Source organism: Scomber scombrus, chromosome 14, assembly GCF_963691925.1.
Source record: "Scomber scombrus chromosome 14, fScoSco1.1, whole genome shotgun sequence".
NCBI classification, from domain to species: Eukaryota; Metazoa; Chordata; class Actinopteri; order Scombriformes; family Scombridae; genus Scomber; species Scomber scombrus.
In genome coordinates this window covers 10,624,433-10,643,878 of record NC_084983.1, presented here as the reverse complement: position 1 = coordinate 10,643,878, position 19,446 = coordinate 10,624,433, and the positions used below count along the sequence as shown (strand labels likewise).

At 40.3% G+C, this 19,446-nt stretch overlaps 2 protein-coding genes across 2 annotated transcripts; one reads left to right on the top strand and one right to left on the bottom strand.

Moving 5' to 3' along the window:
- The first annotated feature begins 3,636 nt into the window (after positions 1 to 3,636).
- Positions 3,637 to 8,464, top strand: LOC133993747 (ribonucleoside-diphosphate reductase large subunit). Its single transcript, XM_062432795.1, has 17 exons — positions 3,637 to 3,807; positions 4,027 to 4,127; positions 4,214 to 4,273; positions 4,356 to 4,395; positions 4,519 to 4,681; positions 4,808 to 4,949; positions 5,034 to 5,117; positions 5,225 to 5,386; positions 5,504 to 5,583; positions 5,669 to 5,870; positions 5,980 to 6,129; positions 6,230 to 6,451; positions 6,538 to 6,614; positions 6,732 to 6,867; positions 6,962 to 7,057; positions 7,188 to 7,376; positions 7,471 to 8,464. Exons 1-17 carry the CDS (start codon positions 3,642 to 3,644, stop codon positions 7,660 to 7,662), a joined length of 2,262 nt encoding a protein of 753 aa, XP_062288779.1. The 5' UTR covers positions 3,637 to 3,641; the 3' UTR covers positions 7,663 to 8,464.
- Positions 8,465 to 11,381: 2,917 nt separating this feature from the next.
- Positions 11,382 to 18,123, bottom strand: LOC133994403 (short transient receptor potential channel 2-like). The gene is made up of 13 exons (XM_062433650.1): positions 18,106 to 18,123; positions 17,041 to 17,733; positions 16,744 to 16,944; positions 16,486 to 16,650; positions 16,109 to 16,283; positions 15,822 to 16,022; positions 15,566 to 15,728; positions 15,386 to 15,478; positions 13,251 to 13,443; positions 13,039 to 13,166; positions 12,872 to 12,947; positions 12,657 to 12,774; positions 11,382 to 12,262 (listed from the first exon to the last, which is right to left on the bottom strand). Exons 1-13 carry the CDS (start codon positions 18,118 to 18,120, stop codon positions 11,382 to 11,384), a joined length of 3,102 nt encoding a protein of 1,033 aa, XP_062289634.1. The 5' UTR covers positions 18,121 to 18,123.
- Positions 18,124 to 19,446: the final 1,323 nt, after the last annotated feature.

Below are 19,446 nucleotides of genomic sequence, written 5' to 3'. Positions count from 1 at the left end.
TGTTCTTAATGTGATGATGTTGTTTTGTCCAAGATGAACTCCTCCTGTGGGGGGCATAAAAAGTGATATTTACCCTTTTGTTGTCACTTATTTATTGTGATATTTTCCTAAATGATGTTAGCTTAGTTTACTTGGTTTTAATTTGTATTCCTCCCCTCTTTTGTTATTGTTTGTTTTCCTCTGTAAGGGAGGTCTGTTGTATAACCTGTTATTTTTTTGTATCTGGATTTTATGCAGTATTATGAAATCTAAACATCTAAATGTAAAAGAAAATATAGACAAGAGCTGTATTACAGACTTATCAAACTTGATATGCTGGGTCCGGTTAAAGTGGGCTGATTATCATCATTCAAAGCAGTATAATCTAGTAAAATATTCAAAACATCCGGACACTGAAACACTGCACACACACATTTTATGAATAGCATACTTACCTGTGATATTTGACTACTAAAACATTATCATACTTAATGTTCAGCAGTGTTGGGGAGTAACTACATGTAACGACTTTATTTAAAAAATAAATGTAACTGCAATCCGTGTCACTGAGAATAAAACATGTAATTAAATTTCAGTTACTTAAGAAAATGCCGATTACAAAGGATATTTGTAAAAACTTTGGCTATAAGTTTTTACAGAATAATATTCATTTTGTTGCCTTGCAATGTTTTTGATGTGCACAATGCCTTCCTTTGCCATTTCCAGTCAAGGCCATTTATTAAAGCCATTTGATGCTATTCTGATGCTTTTGATTGGTTAACTTGTTTGAATTTGCAGCTCCCCAAGTCTACCCAAGTCTAACCCTTAAATCAAGCCACATTGTTTACATTCCAAAATCTACATGAACTAGTGAATATATTTTCAGATGAGAGATAAATCTTGCTTTATAAGACATTATCTCCCTTATAAATCATGTCAGTATCCATGAAAAAACACCTGAACTTAGATTTTGGTGGACTTAATGGCTAAACTTACCCTAACAGCTGAAAAGATTTGTTAGAAAATTTGAAAAGTAATCAAAAAGTAATCAAATGTTATAAGTTACATTAGGCCTACTTTGATTAAATAATTGAAATATGTACATTACTTATTACATTTTGAATAGGGCAACTAGTAATCTGTAACTTGAAAGTGCACATTAGTTTTTTTTAATTGCTACTGAAATTGATGAGTATAATTGTAAAGGATGTCATCCTAGTGTCAGTGTATTCATGATTTACAGGATTATTTGTGCTGCGGATTTTGAGGATTAAACTCATGTCAACATTTATTATTGTTAGTTAATGAAAGGAAGCAAACCCCTACAGTGTAACACTTTGCTCACAATTTAAGAGACATTCATAAGTGTTCGTGGGAGCGTCATTGTCATATGTATAAAGATCCAAGTGGACAGATAATTGCAATCATGTCGCTGCGCCGCTAAAATCATTTAATAATTACAAGTTGAACCTGTTATTTGGAAATGATCCCGCCAGTTTTCACCCGGAAAAGACGACCGGAAATGACAAAGTGACAGAGTGCTGGGCTCTGATTGGTTGAGGAGTCTGCCGGCGTTGTCTCTGATTGGCTGAGCGGCTGACACAATGCAGTGTAACTGGCCTGCCCGCGTTGGCGCCCTCAGTTTGAGATTCAACTGTGTCGGCTGATTGTTCCCACTGTCACATCCAGCTGAAACGTTGGCTCACTGTTATCTTTGAAGTTTCAAGCTTCCAGCTGAGAAGATAAAACAAAAAAGAAGAACCCAGCTGCTTCACTGCCAACATGCACGTAATTAAGCGAGGTAAGTTAACTCACTTTAATATTCCTGCTGTCTAACACAGAGTGATGCAATGTTGGGCTGCGGAGGATTTGCAGGTCCTTCAACTGTCTTAAAATGTATTGGTGCTGTCATAAATGTTAGTAGTTCAAAGAAACACCACATTTAAGTGTTCAGCTCAATTTCAGTGATGTAGTTTTATTGTTTTATGCGGTGAGTTTCCGTTGAGAAGCCAAACAAAGACCTCAGCAATGACAGAACAAAGACACAGTTTATGTTTCTAAGTTTTAAGTTTCGTCTTTATCCTTAATACAATTAACCTTTGAGCATATACACATTAGTTTATGCTTTGAGTTGATTTTGAGTCTTTGTTAATCTGATTTTGATTTCTAGTCCATTGAGTCTTCCTATGAAATGAATGTGTAACAGACTTATTATCGACATTTGTTGTTTGGCGCGAAGTAGCAAGTTGTCTTCCTTTTGTTGTCATTGTACTTATGTACACAGTACATGACTGAAGATTATGAATAAAAAAGGTCAGAAGATATTTAGTATAAACCTAAACTGAGAACGTCCTAAGTGATTAAAGTGCATTTACCAGCAGGTTGCTCTTATATAGATATTTTGGTCAGACATTCATCCAAACATATTTCACTGCAGATCTTTCTTTTTGGTTTAAGGATGTTTTCTTTGGTATGTTTGGCTTTAAGAGGGGAAGTATCTCATTTATTTTGTAATAATTTATTTTTTACTTGCTTAACCATTATTTCCTGTTTGAAGAATGAACGCATTGAATATGTGGATACCATAAGAACTTAAGCTGTAAAGACTATTATTACACACTGATATTGTAGCATCTGTGGCTGAAGTTGATGCTATAATTTAGACTTTTTAATGAAGAGGCTTTTTGTCCTTGGATTATTACCTGGACCCTGTGTTTGTTTTGTGTATCCTATATGTATTGTGTATGATATTTCTTTGATAGTGTTTTTTTTAAAGACATTTGTCTGTTCCTAGCTGATATGTTGTACATCTCTAGCAGTGTAAACCGCAAACAAAGGAGAACAGAAAATGTCACCTGTGTAATCTGGCAGAGATCGAAAAGGAAATGCACTTTTTGTTTCATTGTCCATTATATCACAATATAAGATACTGTGTAGGCTTTTTCTTAAAATATGAATGTAGACTTCAGTACTTGTTTGCAGACAAAGTGTTTTATGTAGCTCAGTTTATGTTAAATACTCAACAAAAGTGTATGAACGTGCTTTATGTTCGATGTGGTAAAGGCACAGTGTGTCTCAGATATCCCTATGTTATGTTTTATAGCTGTAATATGTAGGGAGCGGCACTGCTCATTTAGTTTTACATGTGTTTAAGTGTATTCTCTTATCATGTTAGATTATTGCTCTTGTTTGGTGTGTGTGTAGTGTCTCATAAGCCTGTGCGGGCTGGGCACCTTTTTGACATTTTGAAAATAAATGACCTACTTAACAGTAACTGGTTAGACAGGTCAGGCATGCTAGATTGGAGTTAATTGATCAGAGGAGGGAAGCTAACTAACAGTATATGTATTGACTGCTGCAATTATATTCATCAACTACACTGAGAATTTAATTTAGAAATGAACCAAATAACAAAGCTGGAGGACTAATAATGTTGTCTTTTTGTATTCCAGATGGACGGCAGGAGGGAGTTACTTTTGATAAAATCACATCTCGCATCCAGAAACTTTGCTATGGGCTCAATTCTGACTTTGTGGACCCTGTAAGTTCAATCCACTTTAAAAAGTTCGCCAACAACATCAAGTTCTGGATTGATGTTTCAGGCTCTATACTGTTATGTACTCTATAAATCTCTATCCCTGTTTCTGCAGGCTCAGATTACGATGAAGGTGATCCAGGGTCTGTACAGTGGAGTCACCACTGTGGAGCTGGACACTCTGGCAGCAGAGACCGCCGCCACCCTCACCACCAAACATCCTGACTATGCAATCCTGGCTGCACGAATCGCTGTGTCTAACCTGCACAAAGAGACGAAGAAAGTCTTCAGTGGTGGGTACAAGTTTTAACATCACAAATGTACTGCTTCACTGTAAGATGCCTGATGTGATACACGTACTTCCTAAATGTGAGCCATCATGATGCTATTTGGTGCAAGATTTATAATACATGGTGGTTCTGCACAATGTGATGTTTCAGTGTTTTAAATGGTTTTGTCATTGAACAATTTGCACCAATATTATACACATTCTTTCTGTTTTGCTGTTGCAGATGTGATGGAGGACCTGTACAACTATGTCAACCCCTTAAATAAGCGTCACTCACCTATGATCGCCAAGGAGACGCTCGACATTGTCCTTGACAACAAAGCTGTAAGTCACATTCAGCGTTATATTATACAAGTCTTCACTGCAGTTATGTTTTGCGCTTCTTTACATCATGTCCTTAATTTTTGCAGCGACTCAACTCTGCCATCATTTTCGACAGAGACTTTTCTTACAACTTCTTTGGCTTTAAGGTAATTTCACTGGCCAGTTATATTCAACACTTCACGCAGATCCTTAGAGTATATGAATCTCATTTATTCTTTTGCTCTATAGACTCTGGAGCGGTCGTATTTGTTGAAGATTAATGGCAAAGGTAAGGGTTGCTTTTTCTAAAACGTATTGAGAAGCATACTTTTTGCTGCACAGACTTGTCATTTTGACATTTTAATAGTTCGTTTTTTGTTAATTAAACTGTTTTGTTTTGTTTTTTCTGTAGTTGCTGAGAGACCCCAGCACATGCTGATGAGAGTGGCCGTCGGGATTCACAAAGGAGACATTGATGCCGCCATTGAGACCTACAACCTGCTGTCAGAGAAGTGGTTCACCCATGCCTCACCTACTCTGTTCAATGCCGGCACCAACAAGCCACAGCTGTCCAGGTAAACACTGCAGAAAATTCCGACACTTGGTAGACTATGAGCAAGGTTAGGAGGGTCAGGAACTCCATGATGCTTTATGTTAAACTTGATTTTTCTTTCTGATTTGATGTGTTTGGGTTTTTGCAGTTGTTTCTTGCTCGCCATGAAGGACGACAGCATCGAGGGCATTTACGACACACTGAAGCAGTGTGCCCTCATCTCTAAATCAGCTGGTGGTATTGGATTGGCCGTTAGCTGTATAAGATCAACAGGCAGCTATATTGCTGGGGTGAGTATAGTGACAACAACAGAGAGTCAAGCAGATATAGAGGAGTTTTTTTGTATTTTAAAACATGTGGTTCTTGTTTTTCAGACTAACGGCAATTCCAACGGGCTGGTTCCTATGCTTAGAGTCTACAACAACACAGCACGTTATGTTGACCAGGGCGGCAACAAGGTACGGTCCTTATTGTCTTAAAGATGTGTAATAATACTCTAAATTGTTGCTCTAGAGACATTTGTAGTAGTACATTTAATCACCTGACTCTGTGTTTGCTTATTCAGAGACCCGGGGCCTTCGCTATGTACCTGGAGCCGTGGCATTTCGATGTGTTTGACTTCTTGGACTTGAAGAAAAACACTGGTAAAGAGGAGCAGAGGGCCAGAGATCTGTTCTTCGCAATGTGGATCCCAGACCTTTTTATGAAACGAGTGGAAAGCAATCAGGTGAATATTGGAGGAATTTTTCTCACAGTTTCAGACCCCACATAAGTTTCTGTTTGAACTTGGCAATATATTTTTTAATTATTTTAATCTACTATATACTATATCCTGCTCTTGTAGGACTGGTCCCTGATGTGTCCTAGTGATTGTCCTGATTTAGATGAGTGTTGGGGAGAAGAGTTCGAGGAGCTCTACACTCGGTAAGAGCAGCCCATTAAACTCTGCTCTTAACAAACGGCTCATTTCTTCGCTTCTAACCTGTTCCATTAATCCTTTGTCCTTCAGCTATGAGAAGGAGGGCAAGGTTAAGCGTGTGGTGAAGGCTCAGCAGCTGTGGCACGCCATCATCGAGTCACAGACAGAAACCGGCACACCATACATGCTCTACAAAGACGCCTGCAACAGGAAGAGCAACCAGCAGAATCTGGGCACCATCAAATCCAGCAATCTGTGCACAGAGATTGTAGAGTACACAAGCAAAGACGAGGTGAGGGCAGACAATATTACATGATATCTGAGCATTTAGCTGTTGCTTTTGTAAACTTAATTTGAGCTGCTGCAGAATTAAAATGTTTTTGTTTTTTTCTTCTATATAGGTTGCAGTGTGTAACCTGGCATCCATTGCCCTCAACATGTATGTCACCCCAGAGAAGAAGTTCGACTTTAAGAAGCTTCTATCTGTCACCAAAGTCATCGTCAGGAACCTGAACAAGATTATTGACATCAACTACTACCCAGTTCCTGAAGTACGCTTTTTTGTCTACTGTTGACTCTCTTTCAATCATTGAGCCGAGTCTTACGTGTTAAATGTTAAAAGATGTATCCTCTGAACCTCTGTCTTTACAGGCTAAAAGGTCTAACATGCGCCACAGGCCGATTGGTATCGGAGTGCAGGGTCTGGCTGACGCCTTCATCCTTATGCGTTACCCATTCGAAAGCCAGGAGGCCCAGCTTCTCAACATCCAGATCTTTGAGACCATCTACTACGGTGCCCTGGAGGCCAGCTGTGAGCTGGCAGCTGAGCTCGGCCCTTATGAAACCTACGCTGGCTCCCCTGTCAGCAAGGGAGTGAGTAGTTTCTACAATGTCTCAAATCCATCCCAGCAGACACTTCATCAGTGTGTGCTCACATCCTGACTCATTTTTTTCCCCAGATCCTTCAGTATGACATGTGGGGCCAGACCCCGACAGATTTGTGGGACTGGAAAGCGTTGAAGGGGAAAATTGCCAAGTAAGTCTTCCTGAATGTCACCCTTGTTTCTGTCATCACTCATGTCACATATACTGTATGTGGAGGCTGTATATCATCCCTGATTCAGCTCTTTCCCCCGCCCCTGTGTGTCTTCAGGCATGGTGTAAGGAACAGTCTGCTTCTGGCCCCCATGCCCACGGCCTCAACTGCACAGATCCTCGGCAACAATGAGTCCATTGAGCCCTACACCAGCAACATCTACACCCGTAGGGTGCTCTCAGGAGAGTTTCAGGTCAGCACTCGCTGAATGTATTTGCGGTTTGTCTCCAAACTCATGTGTCCACAGCAGGACAGGTTTCTAAATTTCATCTCTGCTTCTCCCACAGATTGTGAATCCTCACCTGCTGAAGGATTTAACAGAAAAAGGATTGTGGAACGATGAAATGAAGAACCAGCTGATTGCTCAGAACGGCTCCATCCAGGTGAAGGCTCATACTAAAATCTTAATTAAGTCATATCTGATTAGATTATTCAACATCACTGCTCTAAATTATCCTCTAGTTTAATTGACTTATAATATTTAAAAAATGTCTGACTCTGACTTGTTCACAGGATATTGAAGAGATCCCTGATGATCTGAAGCAGCTGTATAAAACCGTGTGGGAAATCTCCCAGAAGACTGTCCTCAAGATGGCAGCAGATCGTGGCGCCTACATTGACCAGAGTCAGTCCCTCAACATCCACATTGCTGAGCCAAACTATGGCAAACTGACCAGCATGCACTTCTACGGCTGGAAGTTGGTAAGTCAAGACAGAGGAAACACATGCTTTAGAAACTGAGGGGTAAGAGATGCTGCTTCTTAAATCCTTACATCACTTTTGTTTTTCTCCACAGGGCCTGAAAACTGGCATGTACTACCTGCGGACAAAGCCCGCTGCCAACCCCATTCAGTTCACCCTGAACAAAGAGAAATTAAAGGAGGCTCAGTCAGCCAAGAGCGAGGAGGAGGAGACCAAAGAACGCAACACTGCCGCCATGGTTTGTTCACTAGCAAATAAAGACGAGTGCCTGATGTGTGGCTCTTAATTAAAGTGTGGTTTACTCATAGTTGCATTCTTCTATTTTCATACATGTTTTACATACACCACTGTCTTCAGGTTATAAATCTTTGCAGTTTCTATTTAATGTTTGTTGGATTTTCATCATGACGTGTGTGTGTGTTTATATGCTTGTTTTGTATAGAATGAATAGGATGAAGTGAATTAATATTTACCAGTAGGTTTTTTTTATTTAAATCAACTGTTTTGTAATATTTTGGTGGCAGCAATGAAATAACTAATGATATGGTCTGTATTTTAGATAACATATTAAACTTTTTTAATTTAAATGAAGTCTCATTAGTTAGTACATTATTGTAAAGAATATGTGAGTCAAAGTGGGATCAGAGCCTGCACCATGTACTATATGTTTTCTAGTTCAGAGGTTCCCAACCTTTTCTGGCCTGTGACTACTTCAACTTTTCTCGAAACGATGCTCTCTATTTGTGACACATTGTCAAAGATTGTATATGTTTACAGGTCAACCAAAGATTTCTTCTCAGATTTGTTTGAATAGTTGTAAAGAAATCAATAATTCACAAAAAAAGGAGCAAAGATTATACAAACATAATATTGTGTAGTGTAAATATGTTTTCCCCTCTACTTTCCTATTTTGTAGTCCTTAAGATTTACCTTGTGACTCCCAGGTTGGGAACAACTGATCTAGTTATATTTCAGACTATCATTAATTCACACAATAACAGTTATTTGAGATGTAAACTTCTTGAAATTTTGTTGTTTATTTTTTGTAATGTATTTTCTACATTCAGGGAGAGAAATAAAAGGAGAATGGACAAGTTGGCTCTTTTAATAATTGAAGGTGTTGACACTACACACAATATTTCCCATTTGATATCTATAATACTAAAAAAGATGTTGATTGACTCAAATAATTTTTTATACTATTCTATGACACTCATAAAATTGGGAAAAATACTTTCACTCGTAGGTCGCCATTGTCCCAATGCATTCTGGGTAGTGATATCAAATGGTCGCAGTGGTCTTTGGTCCCAGTCTGTTTCCCTCACAGTGAGACAAACATGTCTTCTGTTCAGCTTTTCCAATTTGAACTCAAGCGCAATGTCAGTGAGGAGAACAATAGAGCTCCAAAATGACCTCTGTCTCAGGACTGTTGTATTAAACTACAATACTTTTAGCAAGGTGGACATGATTCACTGGCAACTACTAATTTATGGCAGTTAATATTTGTATTGTTTAGTCAAGTAATTCAACTGACATTTACAAGAAGCTATCTGGCAGACACCGCACACAAGCATAGCAGACAGAGGAGCTCTGTTGTCAGTACTGTTTACGGAAAATAAACCAACTCATTCCAGAGACAACATGGTGACCCGGTCTGTTAGGGGTTTTTTTCACAACGTTGAAGGTGTTAAAAGTATGTGGTGATGATGATGATAATGGTGCAAAAACAGATGGTGGTTCAGGATAGTTATCAAAATCAACCAAAGCAATATATCAACTCAGCCAGGCAAGTCCAACTAACAGCTTTACTTTCGGGAGATTAACCAAATTACAAGTAATCAGGTAACTTTTGGGAGAGTAATTAGAAGCAGAAATTCACATTCCCAAGGGGTGTGCATGGGGAAGGCGGCCAGGGATTACTTCAATTTCCCCTGTATACTCAAAAATCCTTTGCAACGTTGCCTTACTTTTTAATCAATTGAAAATGTACACAAGTTTGTTGTGGAAAACTCAATAGTAGAAGTTGACAAAAAAGTCTGCAAACATTATTATTATTAAAAATGTTTAATAAGAACAATTAGTCAACATTTGCTTCAATAAAAAGGGCAATGCTTCTTGTTGTTGGTCTTGAGTATTCATATCATGGTACACCTTTATTATTCCTGGTGTCCTTAGGCCTTTATTGATAAATAACAGGACTGCTTCACAGAAATAGAGGATTAATAGGAATGTTGTATGTATCAATGTGAATCTTTTTTTATGTCAGGCATTTAATTCTCTGGATCAGCCAAAATGTTCGTCTATAAACATTTTTCCCTTCATTTCGAGAACATGTCATATAGCTGGATAAATATTGATATTGTGATAGAAGAATTACATATACAGCCATAGAAGATTGCATACCATATACACATACACCAGAAGCGTCCACATGTGTGTTTTTTAGCCAGGGGGGGAAAAGAGTGAAACTGAGTGGCATCAATGCATCCTGTCATTAAAACAAACATGTCAGACAGGTGGAGAAGTGATAACATCATATAGACAATACTGCAACAATGCCTCAATGTTTTTCCAGTGGAGGACTTTGTATGTGGCATGCCTTGGGGACAGGTGAGACTGCAGGTGATGAATTAATGAACTGGTGTTTTCATGCACGCGACCTCGTGGGACCAGTATGTGTAAAGCAAGCTGAGACCTGCACTGTCACACTGTAGCATCAGGTGTAGGTCTGCCGCCAAGGAGAAACACTAAAGCAACACTAATTCACACCCTCAGCCGTGTTTATGATGATAAAATGACGTGACAGAGAAGTACTGTATTTTCAAGTCTTTTAATTGTTTTAAAAAGTACCCATATTGTGCAAAAGCTTACTGTAATTGAACACATCGCCATTTTGTTTGTGATACATTGAAAATTAGAGCGCCCTACGGAGGCTCCTTGCTATTGAAACATGACAGTGAAGAAACGGACACTCAGCACAAATGAACAGTGAACCCTGAATGTGATACAATACAGTACCCAGTTAACTGACCAAAAGAAAAAAGACCTGTTCTACCTTTTTAAGTGGTCTAATTGGTGTATTTCCTAATGGCACTGTAACCCTACTTTACTGCCACCAATGCTCAGTGTACCAGTGTAAATAGATTTTTATGGTAAACAGATCCCTTCTTAACATGTGATGAGAGGATTGTCAACTAAATGATCTCTGTCTCAGTTTGATAGCTCTTTCTCCAACACATGACATAAGTAATAATGAGGAAAAAGAAGCATTATTTCTAAAAAATCTCATTTGTAATAGACTCATGACTTAATGACTAAATCTGACACATTAAGATGACTGAGAAGAAGAAATAAAAGATCTGACAAAATGAGAAGAAAGCAGAAACTCTCTCTCTCTCTCTCTCTCTCTCTCTCTCTCTCTCTCTCTCTCTCTCTCTCTCTCTCTCTCTCTCTCTCTCTCTCTCTCTCTCTCTCTCTCTCCTGTGGCTTTCTGTGTCTGTGTTTGTTCTGTGGTCACACCTGAAAGCTGTGCTAGAATCCCCGTGAGGCTGCAATATTCATTACAACCTCACAATATGAAAGTGTTTTTGTCTGAAGTAGTCTGTGGGCGGCTTATTATAATCACATCTCCTGTGAGCATAACTGTGCTTAGCAAGTCTCATGGCAATAGGCTGATAAGAGAAATATCCCGTGTACATACTGACACCTTATTGCCTGGACCTTTTGTTTACCTTATCACAGACCTTGTGTTGCTCAAGGAGGGGGGGGGTCACAAAGCTATAGCAGATCTCACTGTAATCTGGCTTGTAGCTGTAGAAATATGAATCTTTATACCAAAGCTTTGGATGGACCAACTGACAGTCTAAAATTTGAGGCTACAACTCCAAATTGTCAGTGACTCATTGTGCAGCCTTGACACAAATCCTGTTAACAGATGTTGGATGAGTTGACCAAAGGGTTGGACTCTGAAGAAAGTGTGGTCCTTTTAGTGGAGAATCACTAAGTTTACGGGCTCACTAGCATCCCATCAATCGATCCCTGCCCCTCTTGGGAACCAAAGCCTGTATCTTGCGAGCTGCTGCTGCCTGTCGGTGAAGGAATAATCTTCTTGGTTCCAGGTTTCTCGTTGCTCTCCTTGACCCCAGACCTCTCTGCTATATTACGCTCGAACTTCCTGCCTTTCACCCACCTTGCTTCCACTGTTTTCTCTTGTAGCTCTATGTCTTTGAAGCTGTTCATTACTTTATTTGTGTCAGTGTGTTCATCATTGACTTTCATGTTTTCAGTTTGTTCGGGGCTCGCGTCTGTGTGTTTTTCATCCACCTTCTCCCCCGTGAGGGCCTCTCCTTCCTTTCTTGTATCTGCCTCATCTTGCGTGCCCTCGACTTTTACCTTTTCTTCTACGTTATTAAAACTTGCGCCTGCTGCTATCTCCCCTTTCACTTCATTGTCACTATTGTCATTTTTGTCTGTTTCCGCCTGTTCTTTTTTCTCTGTTTCCTTCTTATCTCCTTGCTCTATTTTAGCTCTGCCTTCCTCCATCTTCACCACATCACAGTCGGTTACCCGCTTTGATCCCTCCGCTCCGGGTTCGCCCACCTGATTCTGTTGCGCTCCTGACTCCTGCTTTGTATCAACCTTTTCTTTATCCTCCTCTTCCTCGCCGTTATGCACTGTCACTTTAAGCAATGTATTTGTATCATCTTGTTTGCTGTTAAAACCTCTGAAATTGTTCTTGGCACCAATGATGTATTTCCCCAGAAAAGAGGAGCTGTCCTTGGTCATTGCAGGGTTTCCTTCTTCCACCAGATACTGATGCAGTAGCTTCATATCATTGTGCATCCTGAATATGGCTTTGCTCAGCTCAGTGATCCGATTACCAATATCTGAGGGAAAAATGCACAAAAATGCATATTAATGATAAATAATACCATGAAACAATTTTATGAGACAACTCGTTTATACTTTTGAAAATCTTATTTTTTCTTTTCTTGATTCATTATGTCTTATTTATACATTTGAATCTTAAAAATCAAAGTAGTTTTCCACTCCTTTTTCCCTCTGTAAAGTTTCCAAAATTACTCTGAACCTCTCAAGCTGTATACTCCAAATTAAGTGTTTTTCTGACTGTATTTCAGCCCTTTTAGACTTTTTATCTGATAGCCAGAAGTAGAGAGAGAGAGAAGAAGGACAGAAGACTGAAGGGGGCTATGTGCAACAGGCCAACAGGTGTCTTTAAGTCATGACTCTCTGATGGATTGGTGTCAGAGTCACAGTTACCTTTCCTCTTGGTCTCCTTGAACTCCCTGCGAGCTGACTCGATGTAGCGCTGCACCAGAGCTCTGATCACCTGCTGCCGGTAAGGTAACTGGCTCTCTTTAGATCTCTTTTCATCGGACTTAATACAAAACAAAACATAAAACACATATTTAACATCACATACTCAAGGGTATTTAGAAGATTTTTTATGAACTCCTGTATGTGAGAAAACTTACCATTGAGGTTATGGGAGGGTATTTTGTCTCAGAATTACGACAGCAGCAGCAGCAGCAGATTCGTCTACAAATAGCCCTGAAACAGAATTTGAAATTAGTAAATAAAAACAGAGGAAGACAATGAAGTCACACTGAAGGTTAAGATTCTTTGAAGCGTTTAAGGTCACCTTATGATGTAAAAGAAGGCTTTGGGTGAGGGGATGATATTGAAGGGCACAGGCATGGTGAGGCCCTCTCTGAAGTAACTGAGATACAGCTTTGACCGGGCAAATTTCCACTCTACATCTGCATCATCCTGAAATAAAAATGTTGAGGTATAAGTGCCGGGTTTTGGTTCCTATACTTACATTAGAATGCTGACATTATATTTTCTCTTTACCTCAATTTTCTGAAAAGAGTTGGTGATCATAGCAATAAGCATGTTGAGGAGGACGATCACAATGACGAGTGTGAAGATGCCATACAGAATCCTTCCAACAAACTCTGCTAACACAAACTGCGGCATATCCACATAGTCCTGGTTGGCCACGCCAAACATGGTCCAGAACAGGAAGTGGAACGTCTCATTAAACCTGTGCAATGAGGAGTGTTATCATAATGAGAACCTTATGTACCATAATTTAATTAACAGTGGTGGTGTATATTATTTTCATTACCAAAACTCCTAATTAAAACACGTAATCTGTAATAAAAATAAATATATATGCATTACTAATTAGCATATAATATAGAGCCTGAGTGATACTGTTGTTTTTTAATGGCAATATGAAGATATTGTCACGGCTCGATGCCCCTCCACCAGATCACCATATGTCCTCAGACTTTGTCCCTGTTTGTTGAAGTGGACTGAGTGGAAGATTGTATTTAAAGGACCACTTGAGATAGTGTTGCTCTTTGCAATGACCTTTGTCTACTCATTTAACTGCCTCATGCATGATACATAGGCTATTGGAAGAGCACACAGAAGTTTGTATGAATGTTTTAGTTAATTGTTTTATGAATGTATATCAGATTGGTTTCACTGAGCTGCCAGGTTTAGCGCTATCAAGCAATTCAAATTACAAGTGGTTATGTTCAGTTTAAAAAAAAAATGGAACAGATCTTTGTTTTGGAGTTTGAGTTTACATGTCTCTCAGATTACCTTGTAGCACACTAAACTCAGTAGCACAGCATTTTTTTGTTTTGTTTACATTTGATCTGCTGGCATTTAAGACTTTCTTTAACCTACTTTATGTGTTTACTGGGCTTTACATTGTCTGTTTGCTTTGTGTTCCTACTGTGTTCCTGTGCTTGCTTTTCCCTCGACACCCGCCCTGTATTCAATCTCTCTTTAGCCCTGCCCTGCTGTGTCTGTCTTATCTAGCCATTCAGCGCCCCGCCTGCCCTTGTATCTTGCCACCTGTTCCTTATTGTTTCACTGGTTCAGTTTGTATTTAAGTCCTGGTTTTCAGTTCAGTTTTGTTGGATACTTTGTTCTGTTTTTGTTCTTCTCTGTTTGCGCTGACCTGCCAGCCTTGTTTTGCCTGCATGAGACTTTTATAAAGTTTCTTTAGCCTCACTCAGCCTGCAGTCTCCTGCATTTGGGCCCACCTGCTCTGTTCCCCATAACAGATATTTATTTTTGAGAATGAAAAAGATCAGATAATGAAATGTTGGCTGATATTACATTTTTGTACATACAAACATTTTTGATAAGTGTCACTTAAAGAAAATATTAACTCTGGTAACTGACATTTCTTGTAACTTTTCAGCTGACATACACTAATACGATACATCTGTTGTATGCTAACCTTAACCAAATCACCCCCAGGCCCTAGCTTCATATTTAGTGTACAGACAGGAGAGTGGTATCACTCCGCTCATCTAACTCTCAGCAAAAGTATATTCCCAAAATATCAAACTATTCCTTTGAAAATGTGTATGCATCTCTCCCTGTTCAGTCCATGTGAACACATTTGTAGGATCACAGCAGTCAGCACAAATAAGGACTAATTATATAAGACTATAATCTTCTGGCTTATGAGAAACTGTACCAAAGCAGCTGGTCATGGCCGGATCTACCATACGGGCAATCTGGGCAAGTGCCCAGGGGCCATTGAGTGGAAAGGGGCCCTCAATAATGAGAAAAAAATGTGTAAAAATGTGTGTGCTTTTTTTCCCAGTTCTACAGAAACACGACACAACCATTATCTTGATGTTGACAATTATGGTCACTGTTGGAAATCTAGTATGTCCAATACAAAATATGGAGTTAGAAGGTTTCCACCCGACAGCAGCGTTATCCAATCAGCATAAAATAAAAGTTGTTTGGGGGACATGAGCTGCAGTGCCCAGGGGCCCTTGACGGTACTAATGCAACCTTGCAGCTGGTGGATAAGTGCTTTGCTTGAATATTTGAATGAGAATTCAAATCAGAAACCTTGTGTTGGTGTGTGCTAACCGCTGCAGGTTCATATTGACAACCACTGAGCTGAAACAATGATATGTAAGAAGCTTAAGATCACGTATTCTTACCTGCCAAGGTGTGGAGAGATGACATACGGAACATAAACATTGTTGATGCCACAGAGGAAGGCTGTTCCAATGATCATCAGTATAAACATGAATCTGTAAAAGAACAAATGCCATGTGTACAATGTGCCCTGAATTATAGAATTTGTATAATGCAGGGGGCAAAATAAAAAGGGGTCTTACCTCATCATATCATCAATCATCTTCCCTATGGAGATTTGCAGAGTTCCCAGAGACTCATGGGCTGGCAGGATGTACGCCAGCCGTGTGAAGCTCAACATGCTGGTCACTGCAAACAGCACCTCTGAAATCAGCTGGGGGTCCTCCTGATGCCAGTCTTTACGCACTGTGGGACAGTTTCACATAACAACAGACATCTTTTAACAGCCTTTAACACATCCAACAACCATTATGGCTAGATCTGGCATTATTTTCTTACCAGTCTGAGTGAAGTAGACACACTCCTCTGTGCTGTTAGCATCAGGGCAGAGGACGTAACCTTTGAGCATGATGAGCACACGTAATGTAAAGGACGCCAGGTACATGCTGAGCACCATCATGTCCAAGCAGTTCCACCAGTCAAGGAAGTAACTCCGCAGCCCTTCAATCCACACTTCCTTACACTCATACCAGAAGAATCCTACATGAAACAGCAGAGTATGAACCTTTTATCCAGCATGAATTTCCTATGTGTGGAGTTAGAAACAGACTACAGAGTGAACCTACCGACCACCCACACCATGTGGAAGGAACTGTGCAGGATGTTCTGCTGCCTTGAAGCGAATATGTCTCGATACATCTCCATGGTTATTGATTCTCCAAGTAATGTGATGAGGAACCACAGGTAGGAGGCTGAGTGAAGGAGAAACTTGATCACAGGTATCTTTAGCAGCTTTCCTACCTGGTGAAACAACAAAAGACGATGACCTGTCAAGGTGAGAACAATGCCTTCCTGTTTTCTTATCAAATATCTTTTAGGATAGTCCATATTCCTAATTAAGGAAGCATTATACTTGCTATTATAATTTTGCCATCGCAGATCAGGACAGGATCAGAAAATGCGTAAAGGAACTCTACATTTAGCGATTTTTGGGTGATGTGACCTTTGACTTTGGTGCAATCCAGTACACAAGGCAGAGGAGGGGCATGGTGATGAAAATCCCGACTGACACAAACAGCTTCCAGATTGTCCTGCTGCCTCGCCAGCCGGCCAGCTTCCCACACCAGATTGATGACAGCACCTGCTGGCAGATTGGATGGGCTACAAACTGCGCAAAAACAAATACGGAGGGAGAGAAAAATGATGAACCCGACTGTGCAGGATCAAGTATAGTCTTCTACTCATTTCTGAATCTAACCACCTGCTTCTGGTTGTAGTTGACAGCGAGGCGCAGACGTGAAAGGTTGGGTATTCCCTCCTCAAAGGCCTGTTGGTCGAAGGAGTCCTGGCTCTGTTCTCCACAGCTGTTCAGAATAGTGGTCACCTCGCTCTGGTTGCGACACATGCCCAGCAACTCAACGGCAAACTCCTGACAAAGCTCCTCAAGGCTCAGGTACTGAGGCTGCAGGAGAGAAGGCACCACAGCACATAGTAAAGAAACAACAGAGACAGCCAACATGAATGTTAAAGAGGACAATATCTATCAATGTCCTCACACCTTGAACTCTGGCTCTTTTTGTGAGAGCTTGCGGAGCTCTCTGCTGAGGCTGAAAGCGCTGAGCATGGCGTCATCAGAGGTGATGGACAGGTAGGCGCGGCTGGCAATGCCACGATAGGTGTTGATGCGAGACAAGGAGAACTTCAAGAGGTCATACTGCCGGCCGTTACGGCACTCCAGACAGGCACAGGACATCTTGTGTGGCCATGGGATCCCGTGACCTTTTAGGGTGAGCATTGTGACTATATCATACAGGTCTTTCTGGCAGGCTAAGGTCAGAGGAGTCACACCAGGGGCAAACTGGGAGTTGTCAATAGAGTGGTCAAAGATGGCCTGAGAGAAAGAGTGCACGTCCATCTTGTTGCCTTTCTCCTGGTCCAGGCGGTCCAGCAGGCGCTTTACCACATGAGGTTGGTTAGTGTCTACAGCAACCAGCAGGGCCTCGTGAATCTGCCGGAAGTCAAACTTGACCCCTTGCATGAGGGCATCAATGACATCCTCGCCTCCCAGGCGGATGGACAAGTTGAGGGCCTCCCTCCACAGGCGATCTTCTGAGTCATCCAGCTGTCGGATGATGCCATCACCGGTCTTCAACAGTCCACGTACCAGTTCTGTTTTCCCTTCCTGAATAGCACTGATGAGCTCCGGCGGGAACTGCATCTTCTTGTTCATAATCTCGCGCCATTGTTCTGGCTGAGTGACGGAAAAGGGGTGTTAGCAGCATCATTAGATGTCACATATTTTTATAAATACATGCCAGACCTCCAGGAATAATTAACTACCAAATTAATGACATTAATGAAAGTGTTGGTAAAGTCTTAAGATTTTTTAGGAAAATTTAGGGATACACAAAAAAAAACACGTGTGACTAAAGACACATTTTCATTGACATCAAAGAAAACACAACAGATTAATAAATATACGTATGTGTGATAAAATAAAACTGCTCAGAGGATCGTATTATTATTTTGGGATTTCACCTAATTGGAAACACACCGAAAAAGTTTGAATCAACTTAATGAATGACAAATTCAACAAACCATGCGTAAATAAAACTCTCCTTACCGTGAGGTTTTCCATCCCAGATGAAAAAGAGCACAACTTTGAGCAGCAGTCCTAGTGAAAAATGTGAAAATCCAATCACATTCTCCAGAGACATGAAGTATATCCTGCCAGCTATTTGGAGTCTCAGAGATGAAGGTGAGAGATATCAGTAGACTGCACAGGCAGCTCCAATAGGAAGAGAACTGAGCACTTTGGTGTCCTGCGATCATGTGCTACCGGCTGACTGCATGGAATCAGCACCCACAAACTCAATAACACACTTCAAGTCCCCCATGGGACAAAGCCAATTAAAATGTAACCCGTTCAAAGTGTTTCATGCTTGGCTGAGCCCAAACCAAACTGTTTCTGCATTTAAACAGGAATTAACTCTGCTGTCCCCATTGGAAACAGTGCAATGGTACAATAACAGTAGCTCTTACTGAACAGGCAGCAGCTGTCATCGTTTTCCCAGAGGGGCTGGAGGGAGTTCACAGCAGTGGAAAAACAAGCCGCAAGTAAAAGATATACTGATTATTTTCACTAGTGTCTCTTTATATGCAGTTCTCCTCTTGGAGGTTTATTTCTGTACTGTTGCTAAAATTGGTGTTGCACATTTGAATGTTTGTGTTAAATCTTGCTCTGAGCATTACAATTTCTTAATATTCTCTCAGCTTGGATCACTATTTTTTTTAAATCTTTTATGGTTTTGAGAGTCTTCAGGCACATCAGGAATATCTTGTACTGCATGTGTGTTGAGTGTTTCCACCCCACACAATTAGCAGTTATTTTATCATAGAGACTGTGCCATCATCAGCAGTTTCCAGATTCTTGTAAAATACAAATGTTGTGAAATGTTTGTCAATCAGATTGTTGATACCAGGCTCACCAAATGAGTAAAATGTTACATTCAAAAGATTTTTTTTAATTTATTTTTTGATTAAGTCAACCCTGTCACTCATAAATCCAGTTACCAGTCCAGGGACGTGTTTATCAGTCCTCGTTCTCAACTGTAATTTGCTGGAAGTGAAGCCTGACTAGCTTCTTGCGTGCATGACTTTGCACAGCAGAGGGAGAAAAAGGACTGCGGGTAAGCTCTGCGTTGTGCTGAAATTCTTTTGGGGATACGGGAGGAAAATAAATATGTCACTTCCTCTCTTTTATTGGTTTGTAATCAGTCTCAAAGTATTTGGTGAACAGGACTGTTCTTGTTTTTAACACAATGAGTTTTCTAAACTATCACTGGTTTGTAAACTCCTTTAAAGTTATGATTCCTATGATGGAGTCATGAGCATATTAGCCTTAAAAATAGAGCAATAACTACAATTTGTCGTCTTTGGGTTTTTTTATATAAAAAACGCTCAA

Bases quoted from the DNA above. Each gene is read 5' to 3' on its own strand.
- LOC133993747 (XM_062432795.1), top strand. From the start codon at position 3,642: ATGAAGGTGATCCAGGGTCTGTACAGTGGAGTCACCACTGTGGAGCTG. The intron at 4,274-4,355 runs GTAATTTCACTG...TTTGCTCTATAG, and splicing joins ACAACTTCTTTGGCTTTAAG to ACTCTGGAGCGGTCGTATTT. The intron at 5,584-5,668 runs GTAAGAGCAGCC...TTTGTCCTTCAG, and splicing joins TTCGAGGAGCTCTACACTCG to CTATGAGAAGGAGGGCAAGG.
- LOC133994403 (XM_062433650.1), bottom strand. The intron at 13,167-13,250 runs GTAAAGAGAAAA...TTTTTATTTCAG, and splicing joins ACTCTTTTCAGAAAATTGAG to GATGATGCAGATGTAGAGTG. The intron at 12,948-13,038 runs GTGACCTTAAAC...ATTCTGTTTCAG, and splicing joins GCCTTCTTTTACATCATAAG to GGCTATTTGTAGACGAATCT.